Genomic DNA, 26,202 nt, shown 5'->3' with positions numbered 1-26,202 from the left:
TAGGAACCTTATTCTATGTTCACATTCTCCGACCTATTAAGGGGCCTCCTAGAAACATTTACTTTTTAAAAACATGTTCCAACAATCTATTGAACTTAAGAGCTTTTAAGGTTTGGCAATAATTATTCTTGGTAGATGCTACAGAATCTTTTTCTGCCACTGTTAAAAGGAGCTAAAAGTGACCATAGAAGCTATCTAATCCAACCCTTTCATTTAGTAGATGAGGAAACTGAGGCACAAGGAATAAAAGTAACTTGCCCAAGGCCACATAAATAGCAGGTGGTTATATCCAACAAGTCACATTCTCACAGTTCCTTCTTTGAAAAACATGAATGTAATTTATTAAGTATATAAAATTATACCTTCATCATTCAAGGAAATTTTAGCTCAAAGACAAGTATGCAAAACATTATTCATCAAAATGGGAATTATCTCAATTAGATGACTTTCATATGGGGAATTTAGCTTTACACCTTCTAAAAGTATTCCCACTGAGGAAGAGAAGGAAGATACACCATACTTACAAGAAAACACACAAGCACATACATGTAGAAAATTGAGGATGGATATGAAGGCTGCAACTTGTAGGGAAAGTACCTTGAGGATAGGACTGAATGCCCAAGACAACTTTCCCCAACTCTTCATTGGACCACTCTTGTGATGGATTGAAATTCCTGGCTGGATAGAGAAATAACAAGAATCTTCCTAGTCTTCTAGACCTCAGAAAAAGAAATGTCTCAGAGAAAGATACTTCCTCTGAGACAAGTGCAGAAAGTGAAATGGCCCTGCCCTCTGAGCTCTCTAAGACAAAAACATCCCAACCTTCTTTCCTCGGGGAAAGAGAGAAGGAAAGGAGTCTGTTTGTGTTAATTTGCCGAATATAATGTGCATATAGTATTTCCTTCTTTCTCTTTCACTATCACAACTTCTCAACAGAATCACCTCCCTGAAAACACTGGTTTGCTTCCATTGGTTGCTTCCTGGTTAAGTTGGCAAAAAAGAAACAGTAGTTTTGTTACCCATCCCACTGATTTGTATGTTGTGACTGAAGTTTTTAGAGCATTTTAGTATCTTTCCTATTTATATAAACATTTTTAAACATTCTAAGAAAGGTCTATAGTATGTAGAAACAGATCTCCAAAGTCTTTTTTGTTTGTTTAGATCTGGTTGGAAAAATATTCAAGGTTTTGCTAGTTTTCTTTTTAAAGGAAAAAGTGAGAAAAAAAGAAACTTTGAGGATAATGTTCACACCAAACAGAAAAAAAAAAAACCCAAACACTTCAAGACCCACCTCTACCCACCTCATTGCCCTTTAATGTATTCAAGTTCTGATTCCTAAAGCAATGTAACATACTTTGTTCTGTACATCCTTGCTCAGAGGCACCTCACACTGCTTGTAAAATGACTATAGGGGAGACCTGGCATGCCACTTTTTATCCCAGAATTAAGAACATATCAGCATGCCCTATCTGAAGCATGAATGTTTATGTATATGTAAACATATGTATATACATTTTTTTCCCTTTGAAATGTTGCCCTTTTAAAAGGAAGTGGCCCTTTTTTGTCTAAATGAGGACTAGGCACTTCATTTCTTCTTCTGAGACTGTACTGGCATTGGCTGGGCTACGGCAGTGGGCTCTGATTTCGTTCTTTCATTCACAGTAAGGTCTTCAGGCTTATTCATCCTTTCAAAGCTGTAGCATTCGACATTGTCTTCAGAAGACACAGTCCTGGTGCTCACCAGGCGGAAGCCCTCTTTTAGCAAAGTGTCCACAAGTAGTCCTAGTACATTAGTTCCATTGGCCAGTTTTCGGTTATCAGGCTTTATAGAAACATACCTAAGGCAAAAGAAATAATTGTTTTGTTTTTTAAGCATTCTTCCAACCCCGACAAAAAGTACATATTACAACTAGTTCTCTCAGTTTCTATACACTTAACCTTAAAATATGACCTGATGTTGACTAAACAATATGTTCCTTTAAGCTGGTTTCCTAATAAGGCAGTTTTTGAAATATTTTATTTACACAGCCAAAATAAGGGGTTTCACAATAATCAGGCAAATTGAGGGAAATGCACAGAACGAGACCATATATAATAGGGTAAATAAAGCTCCTGTCTTTGCCTGAATTGTTAGAATTTGTCTTGTTGCTATTGACATAGTAACTGTGTAATATGACAACAATGAGTAGCTATGTGCTTCCTCCTCCCATTTAGAATATCAAGAAAATCTTATCTTTATGTGTACATCCTCTTTCCAACCTCACAGTCAGGTATGCTGACCCCAACAATAAAGGCAGTTAGTTGGCTTATTACATCTGAGGAAACAACCTTAATAATATAATCTTCACTAGTTCCATGTGAAAACTTGAACTTTTTGTAGGTTTGTAGAATAAAAAGATGTGGAAGACACAGCTCCAACCTTTTTAAAAATAGGAATTTACCTAAATATTGTGCTCAATCCTATGCAGTCATTGCTCAAATTATTAGTATCCAGTACTGGAGGATACTTTAAAAAAAAAAAGGTAGTATTCTGAAATTACAAAAGTACAAAACACATTTCTCTACCAAAAGAAAGCTGTTTATTGAAAAAATGACTTACAACTTCCCTCAATGTTAGTAAAAGTATTTCCCTCTATTTCCAAAGTCCAAAACATAACCTAGTGTACATTTAAAACATAAAAAACACATTCAGAAATAAAACAACTCATTAGAACATCTCAAAGAACTAGGTTCTATATCATATATACAATACAAGGTAAACAATTACAAAGTAGTATACATTACCAAGAAAAGTTGAATCAAAGAACATGATTCCATGTGAAGCATCTTCCCTCCCCCTTCCCCCACCCCCAAAAGCCAGAGGTAAAAAGATTCCAAGGCACCATAAGAAAAATAAAGAGGTATATTCTGTAAAATAAAAACAATTTGCAATTTATTAAAATAAAAATTTTTAAGGTTTGCACATTTCTCATTGACCCAGAATTTTTAAAAAAACTAACAATTTTATGAAACAAAGTAATATAGGATAAAGGCTACAGATAAGAATACCCAAGATCCTGTAAAATTAGATTGGACTTAATTAAGCAAATGAGTTGCAGGTGCAAGGAAGTAGCAAATTCAAATAGAATATTAATGCTTTCAAGAAACTGACCTAACACATGATTTGAATGACTATTGATCATTAGAGTAACAGAAGTTTTATACATCTAGATTATATGCTACCTAGGCTGATGGCTACCAAATTCAGTGGGCTTTAAGTGGTTCTTTTTCAAAGTCAGACCAAAACTGGCCCTTTTCCTCCCTGGCCCTCACTAGGCATTTTGATTAGGGGTGAGAGAAGAAAGATCTAGGCTCTCCCAGCATTCCCACTCTAAGCTGCAAGAAGTGCACAGAGGTTAAGAATAGATTCTTAAGTTTGGATGGTGGAAAGCCTAGCACAATGGAGTACTGGCAGGATGATAAGGTTTCTAAGGCCAGGTTTTTCATCCTAGCATCAAAGATCCCAATATGTTCACTTATTCAGGTTATATACCTTCTCTGAAGTTAGCACTCATACATAGATCAAAAACATTTATATAGTATAATAGGCTCAAAAGATTTAGAACTAGAAGGGACCTTTGAGGTTATCTAACTCAAAACTTTCATTTTGCAAATGAGGTCTGGTCCCCTTACTACCAACCTAGCAATCTTTTCCCTGCACCATCCTGCCTCCTGCTGATTGCTGGAAATAGGATTACAAATACTATTTTAAAGAAGATCTTGTATCACTTGGCTAAGAAGAAATTTATAAGATCAACTAATCAATACCTTTGTTCAATAGACTGGTGACGTAACTATCTAAAAATAACAAGACTTAAGATTTTAATGCTATTCTTACCCCCAGACTCAAAAACTAGCCTAGACCCTAAAAAAACACAACTAAGAAATAGAAGTATTTCATTTGGCAATGCCTGACCATCTCTGGTTCCCATCTTAAGTTTCTTTATTTTGCCTGTCAGCTTTTTCATTACAATTTATTCAAAAAAAAACCTGCATGCTATGCATACGTGCACCCAACGCCTATAGTTTGTTCAAACTCTTCTTTTTTGCTCTCCTGGAATATTTCTGCTAAAACATTCCTAATTTTTATCCTCATTCCTCTAATTTTTAAAAAAGATTTCAAGATATTAATTCTTCACCAAAATCCAAAAGCTTAACATATCCCTTCCTCAGTGTAATCATTAGCCACCCACTCACGATTAAGATAGTGATACCAAGGTCTGAACTAAGAATGATTATCCTTCTTGATATTAAGCTTCAAAGCTTAGGACAATACTCAAGAACATGCTCTTTATATACACATTTTAAACAATCAACAAAGGACAAATCTACTCATATTTTCTAAAAAAGAAATGCCATCTTACACTTTAACACTGGGATAAAGCACTAAGAACTTTAAGCAAGCTTTATAACCATATTAAATATTAATATGGCTATTAAATAACCTTTCTGTAGCAATTTATTGGAAGCCAGCTTTAGGATCCAGTCAAGAACTAAGCATTAAAAAATACTGTCACAAAACCACCTTTAATAGGTTGACATACCATCATTAACATATTCCAAGATAACTGAGAATTCAAATGCCAAAGATGAAATGGGGGGGGGGGGTGGGAACTGCCACTGGGATAGAAACATCTTCCCTTGGAAGTATTAAACAAGAGAAACCAGTAAAATATGAGTATTTGGGGGAAATAATGGGTTGAATCAAAGGAATTTCTTTTAAAAAAATAAAATTTTCCAATTGGCAATGGAATAATTGATAAACAATTCCATTTCACATCCTGCTAGTAGTCCCAAAGCATCCCATTTTGAAGAACAATTTTCTAGGCAAATAATTATCTCATTTTGATTAAAAAAAAAAAAAGTCAAAGAATCAGCCCAAAAAAGAGGAGTAGAGGTTAGGAGGCATATTGATACTGAAATGGAGCAGAATACCTAGCCTCCGCCTGGTTACCAGTTGTATTATCAGAGCCACACTGGAAAACCAGGTCATGGTATGAAGGTCTTTGTGGTGGGAATGGAGGCAAGGTCATCTGAGCAGGAGAAGAGCTACGGCTCCAGGTCTGAGTAGAGGACTGCTCTAGAAACATTGTAATCCGCCCAGCTAGCGTCGCAATGGTGCTGCTACAGGAGCCAAAGACCCGGAAAAAGGCTCGAGTGTCCTGGCACATAAAACGCACCTCTAAAATTTCTGGCTTAGGCTTTAACAATTCTTGGTCAAGAAGCTCAACCAGGGAATCAAGTTCATAGAAACTGGCCTCCCTTCGGAGTCTTGGATAATCTGAAAAGTCAGTGGGTAAGGAAAGCAATTGAGTTCTCAGGAAATCCAGGATGTAACTGAACAGGGACCCATCTCTGTCCACAAAAATTTGGCCATTCACAGGCTTGAATTCTTGGTCCCGACCATCCAACATGCGTGCCAGTCGAGACCTGGGAAATTGTCGTATAGTGGAAAGCCGTGTTGTGAATGTCTTTCCTCCCACGTTCAAAGTGACCAGTTCCTGACTACTCATTCTCTTTATGCTTTCAACCAGAGGCTGAAAACTATGAGTTTGCCTTTCTGAACTGGCTATTTCTAAACTGTAAAGCAACAGAAACAAGATTAGATTCCCAGGTAACAGTAGCAAAGTAAATACTATATCCAGCAGCTTTGTTTGCAGGGTCAAGTTGCTTGGTAACTGCCAGTATAGGAAATGAAAGGTGGACCGGCTGAGTACTTTTGGAATGCTGTCAAGATACTTTAGAAAAATTTCAACCTGAACTCATTAACCCTTTCTCTTTCACTCTATTAAAAAGTAAATGGATACAAGATTATCTTCAACATAACAGAAACATTAAACGTGTGATTAAACAATTTGTTTCAAAGAATTAACAATTGTAAAAAAAATTCCAGACTATTTGCATAAAAGATAGACTCATATAAAGAAATATTCTCACAGATGCAATGGAATAATAGAGGAGATGAGAGAGCAAGATGTCTGTGTAACTATTTATAATCCTTTCAGTGTAAAATGACCTGATACCTTCTAATTAAAATCAGTGTTGGACCATATTTAGGCGAGAAGCAGCCAGTACTTCATCCTGATTATAATTCCCTAAATTTTACCCACATCCAAAAGAAAATTCTGCATCTTAAACCATCTTGATTTGACTTCCCTTTCTTCTCTTCCTCTTCTGTACCAACTCACAGAATTTTAGTGATAGAGTCCTTCAAGTCATTGCCTTCCCCTGCCGCCAATGAATAAAAAGAGACAAAGTTATCCTCATTGGCAGTTTTTAAAAATAATAAAATTAATTTCCAGTTATAGTATATTCTGCATCATTATTGCTCAGGCAGAACAAAGCAGTTTCAAGATAAAGCCCACTTTTTATTCCTCTGGGTAACTGGCCAAGTAAGAAAAATAAGGATGTGCTCTGCAGAGAACAGACAACAGTGTTTTCATTCCAGCCAGCAGGGCAGTGTTTGCCTGATAACTGTTTTTTACAGTATTTGCTGACAGATTACATTTCATCTGTCACAGCAAGTGACTAACCAGCCTTATTCCTTCTCTTAAAAACAAAACCAACAAAGCTATATCCTTAAGTTTGAAAATTCACTTAGAGTAGTTCAGCTGCCTTACATTTTAGTTTCAGTTGAAATACAAAAATAAAGGCATTTACCTGCTGGTGATATCCAGGAGAGATTGCTGCTCCTACCATATGTCGGGCCTATTTCTTACCTTCATCTATATCTGCAGAGTTCTGATCCCAAGGGATATAAGAATATAAAAGTAATTTCCCATAATTTAACTTCAGAAACCTACAACTTTTTTTAAGCACTGTGGGACATAGCAAAGGTAAAAAGCTGGAGTTTTTAAAAATAATCTAAAATTGATATATCAAAACCCTAACATTTTCAAGTAGAGGCTCTAAATCTTATGGGCACTGATACTTTAAGACATCTAAGCATATAAGACAGAGTTTGTCATGGACAACAAAGTATTAAGAGGGAAAATGTCTCTCCCCCCCCACCCCCAGAAAAAAGAAACGTAAACTAGTTGTTTTAGTTAACACAAAGATTCAACAATAAATGGACCATAACTAGATTTTTTTTTAAATGGGAGATCAAATGAGTTCAGCTCTTAGAAATTGTCTTGTTTGGATGTCACATCAATAGAAAAAATACCACTTTCCAAAAGCAACCTCTCCTGTATGATTGTGAAATAATTAGTTTATACTGCAGTAGTGCAATTAGTACAAAATGTTATAGATCATGTAAGTTTTCTTTGTTTTCCCTTTTTGTCACAGGCAAACAAATCCAACTTGGGGGGAGGCCTGCTTTAAAAACAATTTTTTAAGAGAAGTGATACTTCCAGATTCCATCATGTTTCATTTTCACCCTTACTTTTTTTAACATGAAGAATATAAATGTGCACAGGATGTTGTTCCATAGGAATGCTTCTGTATAAAGCTATTTCTACCAGAAGTTATTCCAACTGAAGCACTAGTTTAAAGCTTGTGTTTCTTAAGTATTTTTTAATGTTTTTCACAGGTTGTAGGTTAATTCTGCCAGAGACAAAAGACAGAAATAGGATTGTATACTTGCAACAGATTTTTTATAACAGTTTATATTTGCAAACAAATTCTGCCATACCATTCAGCAATACCAAAGTATAATTCTTGAACTTTTCACTGAAAACAGAAAACCCATCCACCACCTGCTCCCAGTACAAAACTGCTTGATCTGCAAATTCTACTGATTCAGTCAGATAACAGGAGCTAAACTTGGAAAGATGGGCTTTCCAAAGTGAGAAATCATCAAATAAAGACCCATCCAGAGACCCTGTAGGAGTGAAGTAAACAAGAAGGCCAACAAGACAGAGCACCACAAATATCTGATAAAAGCTCCAGGGAATCTTGTTGGTGAATGGGACAGTCTCTTGGGGCAATGACATTTTGTCTACATCTACTAGTTTTATTTCCTCCCACTGACTGGTATCAAAGTTCTTAAATACAGGGTTCACAGGCAAATTAAAGGAAGGCAGAGGGGTCTCCTTGATGACTTTAATTTTTTCCCTAAATTCCTGCATCTGCTGTAGGAACACAATGGGTTCTGACACATCCTTGAAGGCTTCTGCAATGTTAAAAGCCATGCGCTGCTCCTGCAAGATTGTATTGAGCTTATTGATTTCGGGGTCATAGGTCTGCATGACTGCTAGCTTCATGGTCTCAAAGTCAGACAGGATCTCGTTCTTCTTCTGCTCCAAAGTGTGCTGCAGCTTCTCAAAGAACTCCTTCACCTTATCTGAATCCTTAGTCAGGAGCTGCAGGGATTTCCTCTTACTTGTCTCCAAGGCGTCTAGACGAGAAAGAGCATCTCCCCTCCGCCAGGTCTCGAAGCCTTGGAACAATGACTCGAAGGCGCTCTTCTCCTGAGCATAGGCATCCTCAATGGAGCAGAAGACATGCTTGGTATGATTGCCACGTGTGGCACATATCCCGCAGATCAGCTGCATGTCTGTCAAGCAGAAGATGTTGAGGGGCTGGCCTACGTGGCCCTTACACACCGGCATTTTGGGAGAGACTTTGATCTTGTTGTATTTTTCCACAATTCCCTTCAGAGAGTAATTGACCTGTAGGCTATTGACTCCGGCAGCTGCCGTTTCCTTCCGGCAAGTGGGGCACTTGAAAGGGGATTGTCTCCACAACATATTCCGGACATTGCCCTCCAAGATACCTTCCAGGCATTTTTTGCAGAAATTGTGAGAACAAGGCAGAACTCGGGGATCATCAAACAAGCTGCAACAAATAGGGCATGTGAGGTCTTCTTCAAGTAGCTCCATTATACTCTGTCAAAGAAGAAGGGAAAGAAAAATACTTTATTGTTTCTACCTAATCAGTAATCTCTACTAGAGGCTAGTAATAAATAACTAGGAGAATCTTACACTCATTCATCTACATTGTCATATTCCTGCATACAAACTGCTAAGTCTTCTCCCTGGAAAGGCTCAGGTTAAAATTACCATTACTCAAGGCTGCCATGTCCCAAAGTTTGTCTTCTCCTATCCCACTTTTTTATTAGACCTCTGATACAGATTCTGTACACCACAACATAGGGCTGGAAGAGCAAAGAGCAATCAGGAAAGCACTGTATTAAAGGCTGCCTCGCATGTGCTATCAAATCCACTGATAGGCAAACCTACACAGGCATCCCATTGGGCTGTGAAACTCTCCTTGTTGAAAGGCTCAGCACACAAGGCCTCTGTGTGGCTCTCCTGCAGAAGTGCTAGCTGAGGCTCAGTAAAGACTAGGAGACAATTGCAAATTAAGCTTGTGGCACCCAATTGATTGTTTTAAAACAGGGAGCTGACCACTAGCCGTCAGGAACAAAGCTACTCAGTGTTTGAAAAGAACAAGCTCTTTACTCAGAACCCAAAGAACAAAACGGAACTGTCGGATGCTATAAAAGGGCACTGTAGGGCTACTTTAGAAAGAAGGAGTACAGTAATACAAATTCAGGCCAGGCCTCCACAGCATCTTGCCTCTTAGACAGACTGTTACAAGGAAAAAGAATAATCATCTTTAGGAATTACAGGTAAAACAGGGACTGATGAGATGGCAAATCACTTAACCTTATTTAAGGTTTATTTCCATTTGTGGCTTCTTCACTAGGCTTATTTGGGGCAAGTAAGCATCTCTGTGTCTCCCCTACCCTCTATGCAAAGAAAAATTTCAAGATTTCCTTATCTTTCCCCATCCAGAAGATAAACATCCCAAATTCTACCACTCTCACCAAAGATTGGTGGACAGTCTGTTTTAAACTAACAAATTATCGTTTAAAACAAATAACTTTACTAAATTCAGTAGGCTTCAGCCAATATTAAGCACAGCAAATTGATTATCAAAAAATCCCAAAAAGGACCCTTTTTATTTTAAAACTCCTTACCTTCTATCTTGGAATCAATACTACATATTGGTTCTAACAGAGAAGAATGATAAGGGCTAGGCAATGGGGGGACAGAGGTGGGTGGGTAAACTGACTTGCCCAGGGTCACACAGCTAAGACATGTCTGAGACCAGATTTGAACCTAGGAACTCTTATCTCTAGCCCTAGCTCTCAATCCACTAAGCCACCTAGCTGCCCCCATAGGCCCTTTTTAAAAGCAACATAAGTAACCAAGGAAAAAACAAATTAAATTTATATCATTTCAAGAGAGCTACAATTGAATTTGTAACCAAAAGTACAAACTACCAAAGTAAAAGCTAAAAGCAAAATGATGGACATGTCAACTTTTTTAAAGGAGAAAAATATAAGTATTTATGACAGGTGGAGATGTGCAGACCTACCTATTCTCATATTATAAAATATATCTTCAAGATTAGGTTAAAAAAAAAATCACTTCTTCCATTTCTGAAGCACCATTGTGCTATAACAGATTGCCAAAAACTATGGTAGACTGAATTTTTAAAAAAATTATTTTATGCCATCATGTGGAGGACTGAGTTTTGATTGGGAAAAAAAGCCTTCTGAACAGAATATGAGTTTGTGGCTTAGGGCAAAGATCAAAATGTTCTCCAGGAAGGTAGCTAAGCAGCTCAGAGAAATCACAGCTCTCTGGTAATCAAATGGGTAAAAGTTTGGTGGCAATTCAAGTCTTGTTGTCTCTTCCCCACATTTCTCCCAGCCTTAAAGCCCTATGATCTAGTTCACAGTTCTGGCACAAGCTGGTTTCTGCCAATACCACACCAGGCTCCACTGGGATAGTTTATCAACAAAAATTTCCATCTTCTTTTGGTGACTTTTTAAACTAATTTAACTCATAAATGGAAGCAAGCATGGGTCTAAGCCAAGATTACTCATATATTCATTATGAAAGCAAAAGTTGATTTTCTACTTATCTACAGAAAAGGGTAAATTAAATACCACTATAAAACACATGCTGAGGAAACAAGGTGGCTCAGGGGAGACAGTGCCGGGTCTGGAGTTGGGAGGATCTGGATTCAAATCTGACCTCAGATACTTCTAGCTGTTACCCCTGGGCAAGTCAGTCGTCTCCAATAGCCTGGTCTTTACTGCTCTTCTGCTTTGGAACTGATGCTTATATCAATTCAAAGACAGAAGGTAAGGGTTTGTTTTTTTTTAATAACATGCAATCATAAACATAATGACCATATTGTCAAGTCACATATCATCCATAATGTTCTCCTCTTAAATCTCATTAGGAAAGTAAAAGAAGGAGCTAGGTGCCCCAGCAGATAGTGTTTTGGACCTGGAGTCAGAAGGCCTGAGTTCAAATTCTGCCTCAAACACTTAACCTAACTGGGTGAACCCTGGGCAAAACATGTAACTTTCTGTTGGTCTCAGTTTCCTCATCTGTAAAATGGGCAGAAGCACCAGCTTCTTGGGTTATGATAAAATGAGAGAGTATTTGTAAAGTGATTACAAATCCTAAAGAGCTACATAACTGCTAGATATTATTATTGTTGTTTTTAATTATTTAAAGGACCAAGTCAATGCTTTACACATAGCAGGTACTTAGTAAATGCTTGTTAGAAAAAGGGACAGAAATGTTTCCACTGTGAAGAGGACTAAAAATGAAATTAAATTCATTCTTGGTTTGCAAGTATTTTTAAGCCATTATGATAATTTATTCTTAAAGTGCCCATTTCCCTAATCCGTAACAAATATTTAAGAAGAGAAAAAAAAGTAAAATAGCATAACCAACCACTATATCAATCATGTTCTGATAATAAAAAAAATATTCTACAAACTCCCTTGCCCCTACAATGAAGGGAGAAAGTACATTTTTCAATCCTTTGAGGTCAAGCTTGGTTATAATTATAGCGTTCAGTATCGTTCTGTTCTTTCCATTTACAATGTTGTAGTCATTATTAGTATTTTCCTGGTTTTGTCCACTTTTCCCTATATGCGTTCTTTAAAATCTTCTAATATTTCATTACAGTAATGGGTCTCAATTTATTTAGCCACTCACCAGTTAGTGGGTTACTAACTTTCTCAGCAGTTCACTGCTACCACAAAAAGTGCTACTAGAAATATTTTGGTATAAATAAGACTTTGTCTTTTTTGAGATATGTGCCTCTTAGGGAGATTTCTGCATCAAAAAGCTTGACCATTTAAGTAACTTTTTATCATAATTCTAAATTTCTACCTCTCTTTTTATCCAAAACTATCTCTAGAAGTATTAATTAAGCTTATTCAGAAACAGGACTCATCTTACTCTACCTTAGGATTTGGTCTTCTCATAATGATAAAGACCTAGTTAAGAAATAACATAATAATTGCTAACATCTCCATAGTACTTACTATTTGCCAGGCACCATATTAAGCATTTTACAATTATTATCTCCTTTGATCTTCACAACAACCCTATAAGGCAGATGCTATTATTCTTCTTCTTCTAATTTTATAAGAAATTCAGGCAAACAGAGAGGTTAAAGTGAGTTGTCCATGATCACAGCTAGTAAGTATCTGAGAACATATTTGAGCTCAAGTCTTCCTAACTCCGGAGCCAGCCCTCTATCCACTGTAACACCTACTTGCTAGGCTACAGACCAAAAAGAAATGCAAAAGCATTAAAAATGTGAGCCAAGAATGATAAGCATCATGGAAGCAAAACGGCTTCACTTGTTTCCTTTTTTCAGGTGACAGTTTTTACTTTAAGATTATATTTTTTTAGCTAGACAAAACCAAAAATATAGATTGAGATCTGATTTCTGGTCTTGGTTCTAAATAGCCATTACCTATGTAACAAGCCATTTAAACTGTGAATTTCCTTTTTCACAAAATGGGGATAACACGGCAAATATTCAACCTGATTCTTTAAAAAATAAAATATTATAGGATGTAAAGTGCTTCATTTTTTTTTAAAAGTGTACATGTTATGGGGGGCAGCTAAGTGGCTCTGTAGACAGAAAGCTAAGCCTGGATACAGGAGATCCTGGGTTCAAATATGGCCTCAGATACATCCTAGCTATTTCCTAAACAGAAGATAAGGGTTAAAAAAAAATTAGGGTCCAAAGCTATGGTCTTACTGTAAATAATGAATATTTTTAGAGATACTTTGCAAAGTAACCCATTTCATACCCATACACAGTCTAGTAACTTTATTTTGAACTGAATACTAGTATCTAGAATACTGTAAGGGTTAAAATAGGGGTTTTGACAAAATAAGAGAGCAGCTTTTAATAATTTAAGTTTAAGCCAGAGAAAAGAAAATTTCTAGCAGCTTTTAACAATTAACAATTTAATTTAATTAAAATAGAGACAGTAAAAGAATATAGGAAAGGAGGGAAATATAGGAAAGAGGTAGAGAAAAAAATTTTCCTGATGTCTATACTAGTTATCCTATAGCTACCTATAATTACTACCTAAAACTGCCTATATCTACCTATAACTGCCTTTAACTACCACTAATAACAACCACCCCACAAAGTTCCAACCCAATCCAGCCCAATCAGTGTTTAATCCAACCCCAATTAGGTCTGTCAATGAAGACTCTACCTTCCAACCCAGAAAAGGTCAAAAAGCCCTCTCAATAAGCTCAGGACGGCCTTTATATTCCTGCAACTAAATGCCAATCACCAACTAATCACCAACCCATAACCAACCCCCCAAGACCAACTCACTGCCCAGCAGCCAACTTTCCCCAACTGCTAGCCCTGTCAGCAACTGACAGGCTAACCAAAACCCTTTTATAACCTCCCCCTACCTCATGTCCTGTTCTCTATGGTTCCTCCTTCCTATCTCTATGGTTTCCACTTCTGTGGACTGATTAATCCCTACACATCTCTATGGTAAGAGGTCTTCCAGGTCCCCTGTTAAATTAGAGAAAAGGAACAAAGAATTCCTTTTTACAGTACCTAAAAAGATCCTCTAAACAGGCTGTTTAATGAGATAATGTAGGAATAAAGACAGTAATTAATAAGCTTAGCAAGCAAAAATAACATGATTAAGAGTTAACACTGGGAGATGTTATTTTAAAATAACAAGAAAAACTAACTTATGCTGACTATATAAACATTCAACTGTTAGATCTTCTAGGACTGCTCATCTGTTCCTCCTCTTTCTTCTCCTTATCCCTCTTTTTTTTAATCCCCCCTACTATCTCTTTATTCACAATCCTATTATCTCATCCTCTCAGCACAGCTTAATTTTTCTTTCCTTATTTTTTCTCTCTTCCTTTTCTAGTATAACTTGATAAAAAAATTCATTAAGAATGTTATCCTATGAATCTAGGAAAGGAGGCTCAGGATAAAGTCTGGGATTTTATGGTATTGAATATATTAGATGTCTCCACTTCAATAATCTACATATGCTGTTATGAAATTTTTGAAGGACACAGAGGGTTTTGAATTCCTATCAAGATGCAAGAATCTGAAGAAATTATTTATCAAGTCTTGAGAAAAACAAATGTAGACAAAACAACAGAGTATAACAAACACTTTCAGTTCTTTTCTCCATAACCTTTATCAACTAACCACTAAATTTTTATCCTAATCTGCTCATAGAGAATCTCTATTTAAAGGTGTGACTAATTTATTATAAAAGTTCAGGTTAAAATTACTAGTTTCCAGTAAGGCTTTATAAATATGAGTTCCATGTTTTCCAGTTCTTTTTCTTCTCTCAATTAAAGTTTAATGGATTAAGATGGAATAGGAAAATATGTTTTCTTCCTCTTGACTTATATATAACTTTCTTGGTAGCTAACCAACTTTAAAAAAATTACTCAGGTTTCCAATGCTTTTTTGCCTTTTAAGTAACCATTAATTTATTCATTCCGCAAACATGTATTAAATACTGTGTAACACAATAGAAACCTGAAATAATACAAAGACAAGTAAGTCTTTTGCAATAAGCTTACAATTTACTAAGAGAGAACATAAATAAAATTACAATAATTAGATAAGATGGCTAAATGTTATGAACTCAGTTGTGGAGCAGATGAAATAGCTTTCAAAAATCCTTATAGCTAAGTTATTATTATAGGAGATTAATAGTTTCCTTTGTTGCAGTCTTGTTCCTTACCATAAATAAGTGTTTAATAGATATTATATGATAAAGAGAAATACCAACCACTAAAATAATACCTAACATTTGCTGTGACTTTGTTATGGCAAGCAAATGTGTATAAGCCCTTTGTAAAATACCAGTCAGCGTATTAAGACAGTATTGTTGAATAGCAGTAGGAAGGCTGGAGTTGACATGAGCAGAATTCTGTTTATGGCTCCACTCTATAACCAGATGATGTTGCACAAGTCATTTAATCTACGGTAGCCTCAATTAAATCATCTGTAAGGTGAAAAATGATTAGCTGCCTCAAAGCTATTCAGAAATCACTTTGTATATTTTAAAGCATTCCTAAACATACGCATATACAAAGACATAAATATATACAGGTAGGTGTATATTTAAACATAAGTGTATATACATAAAGAGGGAGGGTGATACATGAGAAATGAGGGCAATAAAAAAAGGAAAAAAGCCAGTATTGAGAAAGTGCTACGAAATGCAAGAAAGGAAAGGTGGCTTACTAATTAGCACACTTTACTTGTACTCTTAATTTGTTTTTACACCAAATTTCCTAATCAGCTTTCCCTAGAAATGTTATTAATGGAGTAACTAAAGTCAATGGAAAAAGAATTCACACTAGAGATTGACTTTAATCAATCAACATGTATTCAACATCTACTATGTGCCAGACATTGTTAATGCAACTATTTCACAGACAAAGATTACCTTATCATTGATTAACTAGTGAAAAAGTGCAAGGTTATACACAAGATTTTGATCCTTGTTTCACATCTTTTAGATATAAAGATCACCCATCTAAGACAACATGACAAAAACTCATATATCTTTCTAGCATATCAATCAAAACTGGAAAAACCAGAGGTGAGAGTGAAGCAGTGAATATGGCACCACTACCATCTGTAGGACTTAAAGCAATTCCTTTAGTCTCTCTGCACCTCAATTTCCTTATCTATAAAATAAGGGAGCTGGACTAGACAACTCAGGCCCTCATGGATCAACATCTAAGATCCTTTGATCAAATACAAGCCAAAAAAAGGTAACTCTTAGGAACCCTGGTGTATTGGCTAGAGTCCTAGCTTTGGAAGATGGAAGGAAGACCTGGGTTCCAGCCCTGCCTCTTAACACATTAGTTGTGCGACAGGTCCCTTCACCTCTCACTGCCCCCAAGCAACTTTCTAATACCAAAAGCTACAAAGTAGTTGTGATCTGCATTAGTATGCATTCTCCATACCAATGAAATCACAGATCTAATTAAAAAAAAAAAAAAAGATATAGCACAGTTGATTGCTGAGCCTGAAGTGAGGAAGATTCACCTTCCTAAGTCCTTAGACACCAGCTGTGTGATCCTAGGCAAATCATGTTAACTGTTTGCCTCAGTTTCCTCATCTGTAAAATGAGCTAGAAAAGGAAAGAACAAAACCACATGGTATCTTTGCCAAGAAAACCCCAAATTTGGTAATTAAGTATCAGACACAGGGGGCAACTGAGTAGCTCAGTGGATTGAGAGCCAGGCCTAGAGACGAGAGGTCCTAGGTTCAAATCTGACCTCAGACACTTCCCAGCTGTGTGACCCTGGGCAAGTCACTTGACCCCCATTGCCTACCCTTACCACTCTTCTGCCTTGGAGCCAATTGGCTCCAAGACGGAAGGTAAGTGTTAAAAAAAAATAATAATATTAAGTATCAGACACAAATGAAATGAACCCGAGAAATACTCGATCTCATTTTATTTTTTGTTAGGTCAGATGCCTTAATATTAGTCACAAGCTGGTGCTTAGAAAGCTATACTTGGCCACGTTTCATTTAACCTTATTTTGTCAATGTCTTAGATAAAGACTTTGATGACATATCAAACTTGAAGGCAATACAGAGCTGAGTTATATAGAACTAATATATTGGACCATAGTCACAACCTGAAATGATTTTGATAGTTATTCTATGGCACCGCCCCAAATCTAGTAATACAAAAATTAGCGAGGATAAATGTAAATTCCTATCCTTCAGTTTTAAAAAAAGTTGATTTCACAAAAGAAGATAAGGAAATGAGGCCAGACAGTATTGAACAATCTGACCATAAACTCTATTGTCAACAATGTGATATGTCAGCCCAAAAAAATCTAACATGATCTTAAGACTGCATTAAGAGAAGTGTAAAGTCCAGGACTAGTGATATAACTGCCCCTCCTGTTGAATTCTGTCCTAAATGGAACTCATTAACTCTGGCTGCCACATTTTAATAAGGCTCTGATATGCCAGAGTACCCATATAAGAATTAGTTGAAGGGACAGAATGGTTAGTCTACAGGAGATGAGACTTTAGCAGGGGAATGTAGGAGAGAAATAGCTGTCATCTCTTTGAAGAGTTGTCAAAAGAATTCAGTTGAGTTCAATAATAATTTATTAAGCAACAACATTCTTTGTCCTGAAGATACAAGGACCAAAAACAAAATTATCCCTAACTTCAATAGATTACTTTCTGCTGATAAAGGGATTGGATTTATCTTACTTGGCCTCAGAAGATAAAACTGGGAATAGGGAGAAGAAACAGAAAAGAAGTTAATCAATATAAGGAAATATTAATGTAAAGGAAAGTTTTAGTTATCCCAAAGTAGAATGGATTACTCCAGGAATTAGTGGACTTTGTCTCATTGAAAGTCTTAAAAGACTTAATGACCACTTATCAGTTATAATACAAAGAGGATTCTTGCTTCTTTAGGTAAGGATGGCTTCTAAGGTTCCTTCCAGTTTTCCAACTTTGAAATCCTATGAAGCCATGTTTTACAACTCGTCAACCAATTCAGCACTGTTATTGGCATGTCACAAATGATTCAGAAATTCAGATAACTATAAAATGAGAGATTTGGACTCTAAAGATTATCTCTAAGGCTTCTTCTAGCTTTAAAATTAGGTGATTTTAGGATAACTTGGAGAATGGGTAGAGTAATTAAGGAAAAGTCCTAGAAAAATTTGAGCTGTGATTTAAAGAAGAGGTCAAAATTAGCTCTATGGTGTAGAGCAGATATGCCTGGCCCCTTTTGAACAAAGGCTCTGTGACCAGAGGATCAGGGACAGGGGAACATAAGCCTGGGTGGGAACTAAAGAGAACAACTAGTGTTGCAGCAGGAAATGAGAGCAGGCAGACAGGTAGAATGAATCCAGGGACATAGTAAGAAATCAGTTTCTTTCTTTCTTTTTTTAGAATGAGCAGGAGAAAGTTTATTTTCTATTGCACCAAAAAAGAAAAAGCAGCAAAACCAGTTAACTGACAAGTCCTCCAAGTCCAGAAAGAGAGAAAAGTGCCTAAGATCAATTATGGCTTTAACTATTCAGAGTGCTAGACTTAGAATCAAAAGACTTAACCTAACTTCACCCCTTGAAACTAAAGGTAAACACAGCAGGTAGCTGCCTAGGACACAAAACACAAGGGAGAAAGGAAGTATATGGAAAAGAAAAATTTTACTACTAATTTTATAAATGTACTTTTTTAAAGTCTGAAAATTATGCTCAGTAACATATGGATATTTGTGATAAGTGTCTTCTAACAAATAATAATATAGGAGACCACATTTTCAAGCATATGTGAAAGGGGGTAGATCAAAGTTTTAAAGCCATGCCGAAAAGATAAAAGGTCTAGTCTAACCTACCATACAAAATTATTATGAAGATCAAATGAATTAATATAGGTATAAAATGCTTTTAAACCATAATTACTATATAAATATAGCTATTGTTAGCATTAACATTAATACTAGTAACTTTTCAAAGTGTTTTGTACCATAAAATATTAAAATATTGAAGATAAGCCAATTTTATTGTGATGGCTATAGATAGGACTCAGAACTAGTGTGAAGTGGAGGAAGGTGATAAGGTAGACCTGGAAGGTGAACAAGTAAAAGAATAGTTATTAATCCAATCTCTTTCCTCACACACTAAAGAACAAAGTAGGTGTTTTAGAATCTTTTGGACAAAAAACTCCAGACAAGCTATAAGGAGAATCTTATTAGGACAAGTATCAAAAAGCACTGAATTTGTAATTCAGAGGCCTAGAGTTCAACTCTCTTTACTCCCTGGGTGATCTTGGGCTGTTAATCTGTGCCTTGGTTTTCTCATCTGTATAGTAAGAGCTGGATTAGATGACCTCTAAGCTCCCTCTCATCTTTCAAATCTAGAATCCCAGTTACTGGATGGCCAAAGGCCCTCTCCCTCTGCTTCCAAATGGCAATAAAATAAGAATAGCTACACTGCTTAGACCACAAGACCTGAAAAGGGCAAAGATCTGATTTAAGGAGAGATCCTGGAACAAGGACCTAGGCTGGAAAGAAAGGCTATGTGGCCGAGGAAAGGAGAAAAAAAAGACTGGCCCTTACCAAGGAAAAAGTAGTTTTGTTTCTGTCCACACTTGAGCTGTAAGTCTCATACAGCCCCCACGCAAACTCCCAAGCAGCCTGCTTTGGTTCAGCAGGCAGCCAGCCAGCCATCCCCATGAGGGGCTTCGGGCGAGGCAGGGAAGCCCAGGCCCCGACCTGGTCTCAGGTGGCTTTTCAGCTCCCTCCGTTAAAAAAAAGCCAGCCTGCTGGAGCGTGGACAGAGGCAAAGCCAGACGCCAGCCTTTCCCTCCATTTGAGGTTTCCCCCTTTCCCGACTCCCCAGCCTTTCCTTTTGTAACCCACCGTCCTGCCCAGTGCCCTGGCTCAGCTCGGCCCTCCTTAGCCATGCTCGGTTATGTGGCAGCAACCGGGCACTCCTGGGAGCCAGGCCAAGCCCTGGGGTTTGGAGCAGAAAGATGCGATTCTGTGGTCTGACACGCTGCTCCATCCTCTCCTAACTCCCTGGTCCCGGGAAAAAGACCGGACCCCTCCCGGGGCCGGGGCCGCAGCTCCTCCATTACCTCCACCAAAGAGACCCTCCCCCTGGTCCCTCCACGGAACTGCGAGCAGACAAGAAAACGCCGAGAACTGGCCCTTCTCTCTAGACCTACGGACCAACCTGCAGCTGCTCATGGAGTGCGTGTGCCAGCGCCAGCAGCAGCCGGGACTCGAGTTGCCCGAGTATATCGCAGCTGAGCTTCCAAGGAGCGAGGCTGCTTCAGTCACAAAATGGACTCGCGGGGAGGCTGGCCCCAGCGGCCGGCCCGCCCTCTGGCTTCTCTCTCCCGGCACCGGGCCGCCGCCGCCGCCGCCGCCGAGCTTCCTTTGTTCCGCCTCCCTCGCCAGTCCCGAGGGTGGGAGGTGGTCCCTCCCTCCTTCCTTTCCTTCTACGTTCGCGTCCCTGCTCGGGAGCTCTGCCCGCCTCAGTGCCTTGCACGGAGAGGTTTGGCCACCAGAGCCTCCTGGGCGGGGCAGCGTGGGGGCGGGGGAAACACCGGGCAAGAAGAGGCGGCGCAAGGAGCTCCCCCGAAGAGGAGCAGGAAAGAGTCTCCCAGTAAAACCAACGGGCTCCGAGACGGTCGGGTTTGGATTGTTGTACTTTTTTTTTTGTTCGTTTTATTTTTAGAACAAAAAAAAAAGCCCAACCCTTCACACCACTTCACCTGCATCTTTCAAGACGGAGTGCCTGCCCCGGATCCTGGGAAGCAGAGAGAAGGCGCATCGTTTTCACACTCGCAGCACCCTCTCATCTAAGTAGGAGAAGGAACCAGAGCGTGGGGTCGAGGTCCCTCAGCACCCCATAAGGGGAAAGGCCCTCCAAGGTTTAATGTGAGGCCGACAGGTTAAAACCAGTTCCCTGAACCTCTCAAGGGCCGGGTTTCACCCAAGGAGTAGAAACATTAAAATTCCTATTTGAGAATAAACTGAAATTGTTGAAAGGGGAGGGGGAAAAGCAGGAACGTAGAAAAATTAGCTGTATTGAACCCACCTTTAATCCTGCTTAAAACACTGAACTTGTATCCTTTCTTGATTCTGACATCTGACCTGCCTCGTAGGCACTTTTCCCAAAGAGAAAACTCAGATTTCTTGCACTAGGCCGTGTTAGCTACTTAGGGGAGATTCTGCTTCCAGCCTGCCTTCAAAGAAGCTTGCAAGTTCAAGAGAGGAGAGGAGGCAAAATGTAGCTAGTGCCATTAGAAAGGTATGCACACACAAAAGAATAATAGAGGAAATACTATTTAATATGAACCTGAAAAAATGAAGTGTCTAAATAGGAGGAATATTGTTTCTGAAGAGCAGTTATCTCGCCTTTTACAACTTTTTAAAAGTATCTTTTGATATCAATGAGAAATGTCATTGAGAGTGATTGCAGCACAAGGATTCTATTTCCTTACAACTCATTGCTCTATCCCTTAGAATCTGACTTCCATTTCTCTTGTCCTATTAAATGCTAAGATCACTATCAGTAAGTCAATCAACAAACCTTATACACTACACTCCAAGTATAGCATGTGCTAAATGCTAGAGATACAGAGGCAAAAGTCAGTGGCTGCCCTTGAGGAGCTCACAGTCTACTGTAAAAAACAATAAACAAGGGGCAGCTGGGTAGCTCAGTGGATTGAGAGTCAGGCCTAGAGACAGGAGGTCCTAGGTTCAAATCCAGCCTCAGACACTTCCCAGCTGTGTGACCCTGGGCAAGTCACTTGACCCCCATTGCCTACCCTTACCACTCTTCCACCTATAAGTCAATACACAGAAGTTAAGGGTTTAAAATTTAAAAAGAAAAAAGAAAAAAAAACAAACAAATATGTACAAACAAGCTATATACAGGGGAAAGTAAATAACTAAAAGGGAAGGTACTAGAATTAGGGTCAGAAGAGACTTCCTACAGAAGACCGGATTTTAGTTGGGACTTAAAGGCAGGGAAGCCAGCAGGCAGAAATGAAGAAAGAAAGCCTTCTAAGTACAGGGGAGAGCCAGAGAAAATAGCTGAAGTTGAAAGGACTGTCTTGTTTGAGGAAAAGCAGAGACCAGTATCACTGGATTGCAAAATATGTGGCAGAGAGCAAGGTAAGAGAAACTAAAAAGAAGGGCCCAGGTTATGAAGGACAAAAAGGATTTTTGTATTTGGTCCTGGAGACAAATGAGCCACTGAAATTTATTTAATAGGGAAGTGGCAGGATTGGACACGCATTTTAGGAAAAAGCACTTTGATGGCTAAATGGAGCATGGATTGGAGTAGGGAGACGAGGTAGGCAGAACCACCAGCAAGGAATTGCAGTAGTAGAAGCATGAGGTATTATGGTGGCAGTGTCAGATGAGAGAAGGGAGTGTATTCTAGAGATGTTGCAAAGGTAAAAACAAATCTTATCAATAGATTGGATATGAGGGGTGAGAGAGTGAGAAATTGAGATTGACATTTCATTTATAAGCCTGAGGGGTTAGAAGAATGGTTTGGGGTGAAAGAATGTGTTTAATTTGGGGCATATTAAATTGAAGATGCCTATTAGACATTCAGTTTGAGATATCTGAAAGGCAGATATCTGAAAGACTAGAAGACAGCAAAGAGATTAAAGCAAGATATGAGATCTGAGTCATCATTGCTGCTGTTGTTTAGTCAATTAGTCATGTTTGATTCTTCATGACTCCATTTGGTGTTTTCTTGGTAAACATTCTGGAATGATTTTCCATTTCCTTCTCCAGCTCATTTTACAGATGAGGAAAGTGAGGCAGACAGGTTTAAGTGACTTGTGCAGGGTCCCACAGCCAATAAGTATCTGAGGCCAGAATTAAGCTCAGATCCTCCTAATTCCAGTCCAGTGCTCTATCACTGAGCCACCAAGTTATGCCATCATCATAAAGATGGTAATTAAATCCACTATAACTGATGAGATTGCCAAGTGATACATTGACTGCTTTGAAATGAATTTGAATTGAATTCCTTTCCAACCACAGTTAGACAGCCTGATCTAGATGAAGGTCCAGCAAAGGAGCTCAAGAAAAATTAGGACAGAATAGTGTTGCAAAAAAATAAATAAATAAATAAAGAGAAGAAAGTATTATGTAGAAGAGGGAGATCAACAGTATCAAAGCTGCAAAGAAGAGAATCCAGTTTCAAACCCAGTGTTCTTTTGACTTCTCTGCACCTTTGATGCTGTACATTCCTCCTGCCTTTGGGAAACTGTCTTCCCTTGGCTTCAGTCACATTGTTTTTTGAAATTCTCCACATATCTCCCCAATGGCAACTATGTATCTTACAGGCTTCTCATTCCCTTAAACAAGGCATACCTCCGAGTTCTGTCTTCAACTCTCTTTTCTCTCTCCATACTCACTTTCTTGTTGGTCTCATCTAGTCCTATGGTTTCAGTCAGCTGCTCTGGCCCCCAGAGCTATCCAGTATTGTAGTCCCTATTTCCTATTGCCTGACTTATACATAGCTTTCCCACCAGCACCTCAAGTTCTGTATCCAAAACTGACTCATCTTCCCACTAAACCTTATTTTTCTTCTTACCCTCTAAAGTTCTGTTAAATAAGTACTACCATTCTCCCAGGCATATCCCAGAAACAGTCATAACTTTGGAATTATCTTTGACATTTTCCCCCTCTTCTGACCTTGCTAAGAATCATCTCATTCAACCTCACCAAAATCTCCAGTCCATACACCCTTGTGCTAGCTACATTTTCTTCCCTTCCCCGAAATCTTAACTTGTTAATGAACCAGTACAACTCCACATTGCCCTCTTATTGAATCCCTTGCCCTTTTAGCCTATAAAAGATCTTGTCCTGCCAAATCCCAGGCTCCAATTACTCACACCCTCAATTGCCCTAGCTCCTACTTGTGTGTTACTAAAAGAAACCAGAGGAAATGATAATGTTGCTCTGATTGGATCCACTATAAATGGATGTTACATAATCTCAGCTGTGTTCTCAACTGCTGCAAGGCAATCCTTTAATACCTCCCTAATCAATTTACTACCCCACTTAACCACAGTAGTTTTTTCAAATTTTTTCAATCCCTCCTTCAATCTCCCACAACTCATCTCTCCCCTACTCTCTTTGCTAAGAACCTTGCTTCATATTTCACAGGGGAAAAAATGAAGCTGTTCACATAAAGTTCCCTCTTCTCCCCTCCTCCTCTCATATCACTCACATACTTTTGTAATTACTTCCTCTTCTGTCCATGTCTCATAAAGAAGTGATCCTTCTCATGTTGCCAAGGCAAATCCCTCTACATGCACCAGGGATCCGTTCCATCTTCTCCAGCAGATTGTTCCTTCTATCATCCCTCCACTCTTACTAATCTCTAATCTCTCTTTGCCTTCTGGTTGTTTCCCTGCTACCTACAAACATGCCAATGTTCAATAAATCTTCACTTGATTCTTCCATCTCTACTGGCTGTCATCATGTATCTTTCCTCCCTTTTGTGGCTAAACTCCTTCTATAATGGGTATCTCCATTTTTTTCCTCTCTCTTTTCTTAACTCTGAAGTTTGGCCTCAACCTCATCACTCAACGAAAATGTCTCTTATGAAAGTACTAATGAGCTCTTAATTGCTAAATTTAGTGACTTTGTCTCAGTCCTCATCCTTGACTTCTCTTCGGCCTTCTGCTTTGCTGATGACTGTCCCCTCTTTAGGTCTTTGTGATGCTGCCCTTTCCTGATTCTCCTTTGATCTGTATTATCACCCCTCTGCCTCCTTTGCTAGATCTTCATCCAAATTACACCAAAGTTAATCATGGGTTTCCCCCAAGGCTCTGCCTGGGACCTCTTCTCTATCTATACTACTTTACTTGGTCCCATGGGCTCAAACATCATCTCTATGCAGGTAACTCTCAAATCTACTTGTCTAGCCCTAACCTTTCAGTTGGACTACAGACTCATCTCCAACTGCCTACTAGACCTTACAAATGAGAAGTCCCATAGATATCTTAAATTCAACATCTCTAAAACTGAACTCATTGGTCTTTTCCTCCTTAAACCCTTCCCTCTTTCTTACTCATCATTTTGCCAGGCACCCAGGCTTGAAAACCTCTGTGTTATCTTTGACTTTTCACTCTCTCATCCCTGATATCCAATCAGTTGTCAAATCCCATAATTTCTTCCTTAAATAACATCTCTCATATATGCCCCATTCTTTCCTCTAGCACTGCTACCATACTGGTGAGGCCTTCGTCATATCACTTCTAACCTATTGCAAATAGTCTTCTCTAGTCTCTCTGTCTCAAATCTCTCCCCTACTCCAATCCATCCTCCACTCTGCTCCCAAAGTGGTTTTCCTAAAGTACCAGTTGGACCATGTGACTCTTCTATTCAATAAATCCCAGTGGCTCCTTATTACCAAAAATAAAGTCCTCTGTTTGGTTTTTAAAGCTCTTCATAACCTGACTCCTTCCTACCTTTCCATTCTTCTACTTTACACCTTTACATGTATTCTGAGATCCAGTGATGCTGACTTCTTGCTATTCCTCCCATGTTTTCAGTCTGTTACCCTTCCCTGTATCTCTCTCCATCATCTCCTTCTTTCTGGCTTCCCTGGGTCTCAATTTCTGCAAGAAACTGATTGATCCCCAATACATCTTATAAATGACTCCTCTACACTCCCATTGTTAGCACCTTATTTCAAAGCCCTCATTTCTTCTTGTCTTGATTGTTCATTTTTAAATGTTTTGATGCTTCATTTTCAAACATCATTGCTACTTTCCTTTTCCCCATTAAAACATTCTCTTGTACCAAAGTATTGACCTGAATAGATTCCCAACTAGTCTTTATAGCTTTAAAAGACTTTCCAATTCCTCCTGCATGCTGATGCCAGTGTAAATCTAACACTCTGGGAATCCAATCATTCCTCTGAATCAAAACTTTCAGGAATGGAACAGTCTGATTCTACTCTAACAACAGCCTTATCTCCTCATGCACTCCCTCATATACTCTATGTTCTAATCAGAATGGTCAGCTCTTCATTCCCCATTCTCATTCTGCCTTCCTTTGTTCATACTCTCTCCCACAACCCAGCCCTGTATCTGACGGTTCCAATCTTTCCTTTCCTTCAAGGCCCATTTTCAATCTCCTTAGGAAACCTGACATCTTTGACTCTACTAGGTAAAAACGATCTTTTCTCTTCAAATGTCTCATTGTACTTAGTACTTTGTAAATTACACTTTGCCTGAAATTTTCTCTTTGCACTTTTCTCATTCTCCCTTTAGGCAAAGTCATTTGGTTGCTTCTTTCCCTCCATTAGATTATGAATTTTAGAACTGGGCCTGTGT

General features: G+C 38.4%; 2 protein-coding genes across 2 annotated transcripts; both read right to left on the bottom strand.

Moving 5' to 3' along the window:
• Nucleotides 1-1,585: 1,585 nt before the first annotated feature.
• KCNRG (potassium channel regulator) lies at nucleotides 1,586-5,552 on the bottom strand. The gene is made up of 2 exons (XM_044666050.1): nucleotides 4,975-5,552; nucleotides 1,586-1,838 (listed from the first exon to the last, which is right to left on the bottom strand). Exons 1-2 carry the CDS (start codon nucleotides 5,550-5,552, stop codon nucleotides 1,586-1,588), a joined length of 831 nt encoding a protein of 276 aa, XP_044521985.1.
• Nucleotides 5,553-7,576: 2,024 nt separating this feature from the next.
• On the bottom strand, nucleotides 7,577-20,286 carry TRIM13 (tripartite motif containing 13). The gene is made up of 2 exons (XM_044666049.1): nucleotides 20,055-20,286; nucleotides 7,577-8,867 (listed from the first exon to the last, which is right to left on the bottom strand). The coding sequence occupies exon 2, from the start codon at nucleotides 8,859-8,861 to the stop codon at nucleotides 7,635-7,637; it is 1,227 nt and encodes a 408-aa protein (XP_044521984.1). The 5' UTR covers nucleotides 8,862-8,867; nucleotides 20,055-20,286; the 3' UTR covers nucleotides 7,577-7,634.
• Between the last annotated feature and the right edge of the window lie 5,916 nt (nucleotides 20,287-26,202).

This window comes from Gracilinanus agilis, chromosome 3, assembly GCF_016433145.1.
Source record: "Gracilinanus agilis isolate LMUSP501 chromosome 3, AgileGrace, whole genome shotgun sequence".
Lineage (NCBI taxonomy): Eukaryota > Metazoa > Chordata > Mammalia > Didelphimorphia > Didelphidae > Gracilinanus > Gracilinanus agilis.
The sequence above is the reverse complement of the archived record's forward strand: the minus strand, read 5'-3'. Positions and strand labels throughout refer to the sequence as shown.